Source organism: Eschrichtius robustus, chromosome 10 (assembly GCF_028021215.1).
Source record: "Eschrichtius robustus isolate mEscRob2 chromosome 10, mEscRob2.pri, whole genome shotgun sequence".
Taxonomy (NCBI): domain Eukaryota; kingdom Metazoa; phylum Chordata; class Mammalia; order Artiodactyla; family Eschrichtiidae; genus Eschrichtius; species Eschrichtius robustus.
Genome location: NC_090833.1, coordinates 69,170,270 through 69,179,540, shown reverse-complemented (window position 1 = coordinate 69,179,540; position 9,271 = coordinate 69,170,270). Strand labels below are relative to the sequence as shown.

At 42.0% G+C, this 9,271-nt stretch overlaps 1 protein-coding gene across 2 annotated transcripts in view; it reads left to right on the top strand.

Annotated features, from left to right (window-relative positions):
• Window positions 1-2,473: 2,473 nt before the first annotated feature.
• Window positions 2,474-9,271, top strand: part of SLC24A2 (solute carrier family 24 member 2) — a 235,566-nt gene continuing 228,768 nt past the window's right edge. For both annotated transcript variants that reach the window (XM_068552948.1, XM_068552947.1), the window contains exon 1: window positions 2,474-3,406. In XM_068552948.1, coding sequence (XP_068409049.1) covers window positions 2,474-3,406 — 933 coding nt within the window. The remainder of the gene's footprint in view (window positions 3,407-9,271) is intronic.

The window sequence follows — 9,271 nt, the reverse complement described above, 5'->3', positions numbered from 1 at the left end:
ACCCTAAAGTTGGCAACACTTTCAGGCTTTGGTAATCAGGCGCGTCACCGACCTGTACGATTTCTCCTCTCCGTCCTTGCTCGCCTGCAAATCCTGACCCCCGTCCCCACTGCAGAGAAATCTGCGAAGGGACGGCTGCCGGCGTCGCTTCTGCGCCCAGGAGGCGTGGAGCAGAGAGCGCGGGAGCAGAGCGCCCTGCGGCCACGCTCCCCGCGCGGAGGCGAGAGGGAGGGGCCGGAGGGGGCCCGGCAGCACCAGAGGCGGCGCGCGGGGCTCGCGGCGGCTCAGTCTCCTCCCCAGCCCAGCCCCGGACGGCGAGAGCGGCGGCGAGTGCGAGCCGCAGCCCGGGCCTCGGAGCGAGGAGGCGGAGGGCCGGAGAAAGCGGAGGACCGGAGCGGCGGGCCGCGCTCGGGCCCCCGCCGTGTGCGCGTCCTCCTGGCGGATCCCGGTAAGTGCGGGCGGTCGAGCCCCGGCCAGCCGCCAGGCTTGGTGGCCGCAGTGGTCGTTGTCTCCGGATCCCGGTTGCGCGCATCCCGCTGCAGGCTCACAGGTAGCTCCGCGGTGGACGTGCTGCCCCAGGCCCCGAAAGGAGTTAGCCAACTCTCTCCGCTCCCGGGCGGGGTTTCCGAGCCCCGACTTCTCCCACCCCAACCGCCCCTGCTTCCGGCTCGGGGTAGGGGGCGCGGGGCAGGGCCTGCAGTCGGGGAAGGCGCAAAGAGGGTCGCTCCCCTTCCCCACCTACTCACCAACGATTCGGGAAGATGCCGGCCAAGCCCCTCCTCAAACTGCATCCCAGCCTCTGGCTCGCTAGTGGGGCGTCTGTCCTTCAGTTTTATTTTCCTATGAGCCCACCAGGGAAAGTTTGGGACCACACACGGCAAAGTTGGGGCGCGGCTGGGGGTGCACTTCGCCGGCGGAGCGGTGGGTTTTGCAGGTCGAGCCCGGCTCAGGCTGGAGCCGATAGCGCACCCTGGGAGTTGAGTCCGTCCCTGCCGTTTGCCCCGGCCGAGCATTGTGACAATCCCCTGAGCGCAGTGAGTCGCTTAATCGTTCACGCTAGGCGTAGACATCTGCCAGGCCAGCCGGGAATCTCTGTGCTGGGTTAGGTTTATCTCAGGAGTAACAGCATCTCAGCCTGGTTTGACTTGGGCTCCCTCTGCAAACCTGAGTTCCAGCTAATCTCAGTGTGTCACTGGCGTGTGTTTAATTAGCTTATTTTACACCTGAGATGATCTCAGCGAATGCTTCTAAAATGAAATCGTTGATACAAGAAAAAACCAAAACCCCAAAACAAAACTGTTTTTTAAAGAAAATTAAAAAGGGGAACCTTCAGAATATCCGCTGTCATGTGTGGATATTTTACCCTTCTCTGTGGAGACAGAGAATGAAAACTGCTTGGGTATCTTAACCTACTAGAGAGTCAGTGTCAGAGCTATTTTTGGCAGATTTTGTGGACAGAGGTATCACTGCAACTTGCATATTGTTTATGAAATACACAGTTGATGTCTTGAAATAGCCTACTTGATAGAAGTTGTTTGGTTTACTAAGTTGTCTATTTTAAATACGACTAAAGGTTGTTTTTTAAAATAAGCTTTAGCTGAATACAATATCTAGATATTTAGGGAAGACAGTTTGTTCATGTCATCAGAACATTCTTTTGTAAACTTAAATTTTTAAAGGGCTACTTTTCTGCATTTGCTATAGGAGGGGCTTTCCATGAAAAATAGGATCCTGAGATCTTTATGTGTGCAGGAGAAGAGTGCTGTCTCCTCCAACACTCAGCCCTTTCCAAGTGATAGATTAATCAGAAAAGTGTGCCTGCAACTGGAATTATATAATTGGACCAAAAGAAAAGACAGTGGTTTTGGTTGTCAAATACGTAGATAATTCTAAAGGAAGTGATACCTTTTTTAGCCCTGGGAGGTTATTTGTTACATGAGTTAAGGTGGGATAAACATAGATTTTCATCTACATCTATAAATTTTTGTATTTAACAGACACAAATACATAGTCTACGTCTAACATTGGATTTACCAAAATGTTTGCCTTTGTACATACACTATCATAAGTGCCTAATGTGTGTCACGTCCCACTCTTAATGCTTCATGTATTTTAACTCATCCTCAAAGCAGCACTTGGTGGTAGGTGCTGTAATTGTCCTAATTTTTGAAATGGGGAAACTGAGGCACAGAAGAATTAAGGAACTTAACCCAAGGTCACATGGCTCTTGGATAGGATTTTTTCATATCTGCCAAGTTGTTTTGTAAAAAAAGACATGATTTTACGATTCACATGTCCTTGTTTTTATTTTTATTTAAGCATAAATGTTGAAAATATTTCGTGTGAAGCCTAAGAATCCCTGATTGTGGAAGCACCCACAAGCACTGTTAACTGTAAAGTGAGGAAAAGTATGAAAGAACCATCTGGTTGAGTATACAATTTGAAGACCACCACATCCACCAGAAGACCCAGGATGGATCTGCACCAAAGCACCACCACCATCTCTTTCCTTGAGAAATGGTGTTCAGATAACTCACCGTCTGGCTGCAGGAGACATTATAATGTCAGAAAAAAACTGAAGTTGATTCGAATCTTAGGCCTTTTCATGGGCCTGGTAGCCATTAGCACTGTTCCGTTTTCAATCAGTGCCTTTTCTGAGACAGAGACACAGAGCACAGGGGAGGCCAGTGGTGCAAGTGGCCCCAGGGTAGCACACGATTACCGTCAAAGAACTCTCTTAGATTTAAATGACAAGATTCGAGATTATACTCCACAGCCACCTGTTTCTCAGGAAGGCAAATCTGAGAATAGTACAGATCATGCCCAAGGAGACTACCCAAGAGACATCTTTTCCCTCAAGCAGCGAAGAAAAGGTGCCATCATTCTCCATGTCATTGGAATGATCTACATGTTCATAGCCTTAGCCATTGTCTGCGATGAGTTCTTTGTTCCCTCTTTGACTGTCATCACTGAAAAACTGGGCATCTCTGATGATGTGGCTGGAGCCACCTTTATGGCTGCCGGGGGCTCAGCCCCAGAACTTTTCACGTCTCTCATAGGGGTATTTATTGCTCACAGCAATGTTGGCATTGGCACAATCGTGGGCTCAGCGGTGTTCAATATCCTCTTTGTCATTGGCATGTGTGCTCTGTTTTCCAGAGAAATCTTAAACCTGACATGGTGGCCACTCTTTCGGGATGTGTCCTTCTACATCATTGACTTGATCATGCTGATCATATTTTTCCTGGATAACTTTATCATGTGGTGGGAAAGCTTGCTTCTCTTAACAGCTTACTTTGGCTATGTGGTTTTCATGAAATTCAACGTCCAAGTAGAAAGATGGGTGAAGCAAATGATACACCGCAACAAAGTCGTCAAGGTGACAGCACCAGAGGCCCAGGCAAAGGTTGGTGGTAGTGGTTGTTTATTTAATGTTTTCTTGACCATAGCTCTGAACTCTTATGTTTTTGAGATCTGCCACTTTTTAAATGGGATGGTGTTTGGGGCTGTAATGGATAGCAGGGTGCTTTATGCATTTCTTTGACAGCCAGACCAACATGACAGTCGGAAAAATAATTTGGGGGGTATTCTGGGGAATGTCTACTAAGTTCTCAAGCTACTTGCCTCAGAGTAAAACATTTGTAAATATAGGTTACATAAGCTTCTCAGAGCAGACTCAGCAGTTATTTGTCTCTTATTTTCTTATTTTTGTGAGCCGTTTAATTTTCATGGGGAAGCGTGTGTGTGTGCCTTGCAAGTTGCAGGACTTTTCCTATTTAAATGGACATGTGACAGTTATCAAGAACCATCTCTTTAAAAGTGCTTAGCGAAGAAAGTTTGTTTGTGTCAGCAGAGCTGGACCTTTAAGTCAGCAGCCTAGGGCCTAGCAGGACTGGTCGTTAGAATGGGTCATGGCCATTCTTCTTGACCCACACAATAGTGCTTCAGACCGCTCGACCAGGCACCGATCGGGATCTGTGAAAGAGTCAGTGGCAAGCCATGCTGCCTGCCTCTGTAGCTCGAGGGCCCATTTTGCACGCCGTGATAAACATGACCCAAAATATTTTTTATGGTAGGATTTGAGGGAGTTTTAATGACATTTCAGTGGCCATCCTACCACTTAGGTAGCAAGCAAGTTGGTAAAGAGCTTAGAAGAAATCGATCTGCAAAAATATAGATTAATTCTTAAAAGTAATCCATGGGCCACATCAATAAAATTTTCTGTTAAGTAGAGTAATGCAGTTATGATCTATATCCTAACGTTGGAATGTCATCTCAGAATGTGATTTTAAACAGTAAAACAAAATACATATGCAGGCTTTTCATACTTGCATCTGGGGAAATTCTCATGTATGCAAAAAACAGATGTTGAGTGGAGGGTGAGATGTTTTGTCCAGAATGAAGAAAAAAATGATATTAATTTAGCATAATTCCTTTATGTTCAAGTTTGATGACCATCCATCATTTTTGTAGCAGCCGTGACACAGAAGCAAAGCACAGACAAAAAAATCACTAGTAATATTTCTATTTATTCCGTGCAGAAAAGAAATGTTTTATACTGTATTTTTTCTAACGTATCACTCAGTGTATGGTTGTTTGTTAGAAACTGTAGTAAAAAAAAAAAAAATCATGGCAAATAAGCATTCAGATGTGATACTGAGTCTGTATCCTTGAGGGCATAAGACAGGGTCATCACTGGAGCCCCGTCCCTGATCTAATTTTGTAGCCCAAAGGATGATCCCTCAAGCCATCTCCTCAAGACTGACTACAAGTTTGAGTGGTTTGCATTAGTCGTCTATGTGTGTATTCCAATTAGAATGCTGAGCAGTTGCCAAGGGAAAGGCCTGTTTTTTAGAGGCAAGGGAATGATTTGGTGTCTTATAAATATCCTGGGCCCATCAAAGATAAAAAGTCTTTTTGAGAGCTCAGTACTTTTTCGTTTTGTTATGCCTCAGTGGAACTTCATTAACTTAGGCACAGACTCGGCTAAAGGTTGTGTTGGCAACATGTATGAAAAAGGAATTTGCAGAGCAGTCCAATGGTGTATTGAAGATTGCAGGGGGATTTTGTCTTCTAATAGGGAGGGAGAAGCTGGTTTTGTGCATTTAGTAATAACTTTTAAAATATGGTTTACAGATGGCTTTTAATAAATTATAAGTCACTCATTAAATCAGCTCTTGCAGGATTTTTACCTACTATATTAGGTGACTGTCATGTCATTTTAATGGTAATTTAAAAGTCAATAACTTAGGCTGGCATTCCTTAAAGTTGTTACTCATATCCATAATTTTTGCTATGCTTAATATTGTGCATTTTTCAAATTTTGGAATTCTGGATTTACCTAATTAAAAAAGAAAGCAAATTATATTCATGACTATATCTCCTGTTTCTGATTTACCGCCAAAATATGTTCATTGTATTATTTTCCTTTGAGCACCGAATAGCTTTAGTTTATTCCACTTAATCATTATTATTTATTTTGTCATTCAGTAACTAGTTTGAACTATAAATTATCATGGGACCAGAATTTTTTAACATAGCTAAGTCTTGTTCGGTATGCTGGAACACAGATATTTTTAGGTGGAACAGTACATAATGATGTGTGATTTCCTTTAGGAAATTTTACCTTGCCAATTTCACTTTTGAATAATTGTTGGAAAAAAATTTTTTCAGCAGTTGGTCTTTATCAGATGTCTGACTTCAGAATCTTATGGAGATTTTGCTCTCTAAGCGCTGAACATAAGGTGTCTCAAGGAGGGATGAGTCTTTGAGCTTGGCTGTCTTGTTCTCTCATCTGCAAAGTCGATTTCTGGCTGTGTACTCCACCTTTCCTACCTAAGTCAGTGCTTCTAACATCATCAGAACACTCAGAAAAAGACCCCAAGCCAAAGGCAGCCCTCAGTGGAGTCTTCATAGAGAGGAATGTGCTGTACAAGAGTTTAGGAAGCAAAATACTAAGCATATTTTTAGGCAAAGCTACCTCATTGTCTTAATTGCACAATTATGGAACAGGGGAGTATTGGAAAGTGGAGGAAACATATTTTAGATATTTTTATACAAGTCATCAAATGGTTCTTACTAAAAACTCATCAATTCTGCTGGGCTGCGGACAGTGAAATATCTTTGAAACTGCTTGCTTCATGGACCAGTTGAAAATCTTAATTTGGTTTCATTATTGATGATGGGGCAACTGTGGAGCATGAAAAAACAGAAAATACAAACATTTTTCTCATATTTAAAGTAATAGTTTCCCATTTTATTTAACTGTTCCACCTGGTGTTTGGTTTTTTAATTTGATATTTTTATTGCATCTTTTAGTGATAATATTATCGTTTAAAAAAATGTCGTGTAGTGTCATGACATGGTAAGGAGATCCTGGGCTTTGATTCAGGGAAAAAAGGTGTTAGCCCAGGTGTATAATAAGACTTGCGACCTCAGAGAAGTCACAGAAACTCACTGAGCCTCATTTTCCTAATTAGGAAAATGAAAATAATAATACCTACTTCATAAAGTTGGGAAAATTATTAAATGAAGAAATGAATGTTAAGCAGCTAACATAGTCCTTGGCAAATGTGGGTTGTTCAGTAAGTGTTAGTTCCTTTCCTTTCATCTTTTGTTCTTAAATGAAAAGTTAATCGGGATAAATTATTTCAAATTTGAGAATTTCAAAACATTCCTTGAAGATTGTAGTTCATGCCAGTGAATCACTGAGTTAAGCAGGCTGTTGTCTCCCTTAGGGGCGTGTGATATTTGTCATATTATAATATTTATAAGCCTAATTTCATATACAGTGAACATATGCAGGGAAATATTATTATAAACTCCAAGGAAGCCTTCAAATGCCTTTGTTGTCCTGAAAGTTTATTTTGTAGACTGTGGTTTAGAAATATCTATGCTAAGCAGAGATTTTTGTTTTAAGGGTATTTTTATTTATAAATGATTGGGACTATCTTCCAAAAACCTCTCCACAGCTGGTTAGGAATTAATTTGAATCCTGCAGGATGTGAAGCAGTGGAGTTTCAGGGCATCTGGCATGTTTTGCTGTGCCTGGCCTGCCTGCTGAGGTCCCCTGATCTGCTATGGTGCTAGGCTGTCATTGGCCTAGAAAGCAGCTGTCCATGGTATTTAACCTCTTCTTAGACTTGGCACTATAATCTGACAGCAAGTCAGCCTAGTTCAAATGAAGGGAATGATCTAAATAACGATGCTTAAAGCTTGATAGTTGAAGGCAGGCTACTTAGTAATTTAGGTGTGCCTTGCTTTATTCATTTTGTGTGTTCCTGAAAAGTTGCTTGCCAACAGAGTGTTTGCAATGCAAATTGTTATTAATGATCATGGGAAAATCAAAATTGAAACAATATTATAAATATTCTTCATAAAGTGAAGTATTTCTGGTAAGATGCTAAACCATAAATAATTATATAAATACAAATGTATAGTCCCAAGCCTTCTTAAGGCAAAGAATATGTTATAAATTCAACCTTTGTTTCCCCTCCATACTAGTACGTAAATTAGTAAAATTAATGTACAGATTTCAAGGAAGTTAAGGTGAGATCGTCCTTATAGTGAGTAAGTATTACTTAATAGACTTGGAAACTCTCTGTCCTCAAAAGAAAGAAAATATAGGCACTAAAATTCTTAACTGACTAGATGCCTGTGATTGTAGCATTCTTTTGAGTTCCTGGCCCCAATTCAAACGTGTAGGGGTCGGGTAGGGGGTGCTTTCCTCAAAACACCAAGAAATTTTCGGACACCAGCAGGGTGTCCAAGAATTTAACTCAATTCTGACACTGTCCACCCAGAGAGAACATCAGTTTTCCACAAGTTAAGGGTTCAGTCCTACAAGACTGCCCCCACTCCCCATGCAGGTCACAAGTCCAGGTTGTTACCTGTAGTTCTGACCGACTGGCTGTAAGTCAGAGGTTCCAGTGACCCCTCCTCGGGTTCAGTGAATTTGCCAGAGGATCTCTCAAAACTAAGAGAAACATTTCACTCACTAGGTCGCTGGTTTATTATAAAAGGATATAACTCAGGAGCAGCTGGCTGGAAGAGATGCCTAGGGTGAGGCACAGGGAAAGGCATGGAGCTTCCGTGCCCTCTCCAGGCACCACTCTCCCAGCACCTCCAGGTGTTCACCAACTCTGAACTCTGCCATTTTGGGGGGTTTTATGGAGGCTTCATTACGTGGGCATGGTTGATTAAGTCATTGGCCACTGGCAGTTGATTTGACCTCCAGCCCCTCTCTCCTCAGTCCCACCCTTTAATCACACAGTTGGCTCCATTGGCAACCAGCCCCCATCCTTAGGTGCTTTCCTAAAGTTGCCTCATTAACATAACAAATGACACCTTTATCACTCTCCACACTTAGGAAATTCCAGGGGTTTTGAGAGCCACGAGCCCGAAACTGTGAACCAAGACCACATATATATGAGAAATATATTTTGGTCATCTGAATGACCAAATATATATATTTCTCATAAATCACAGTATCACAAGTCTGTTTGTTGATCTAGGGATACAGCATGGTGCTATTTTCCTTGTTTTGTTTCCCTCTACTTATGTTAAAAGCAAACCCTTCAGTTACTGCCTATGATTCAAAGAGTGAAGGAGGCAGTTTGAGAGACTCAGAAAGCCCAGTGGATTTTAATACACAGAGGACAGATTGCCCATGGCTGTTCCCCTTGCTACTCTGGTTCCTCCAGCAAGAGATGACCTAAACTTTGTGAATCCTGGCAATGTTGAGAGCGAGGAGTTATCACCACTTCCCTTCCTGTCTCCTTTCTTCCTCTCTCCTTTTCGCCTCCCTTCTCCCCTTTTTTTCCCCTTTTTTTCCTTTTTTTTCTTAGAACCAGATAATTTGTATTTTAACTTTAACAAGGAATGAGATTGTTAAGTTGCTCCAAGATGAGTCAAGAACATCTGTGTGGATTTGACTGGTTTAGTTTCTTCATTCTTTCATTTTCAGCCTCCTTTTGTTTTAGGTAAGTCTCTAGTAAACAGAATATAGGAGCATTTTGTTTAATTCAGTTTGACAATCATTATCTTTTAGCTGGAAAGTTTAGTTTATTTACATTTATTGTGATTACTATTACATTTGGATTCTTTTCTATCATGCTATTTTATACTTTCTATTTTTTATAACTTTTTCTTGCTTTTTTTTTGGATTGATTTTTTTCTAAATCAGCTTTTCCCATTAGTAGTTTGGAATTTATACATCCTATTTCTAGTCTTTTAGTGTTTACCCTAAAAATTTTAATGCATATATTTAACT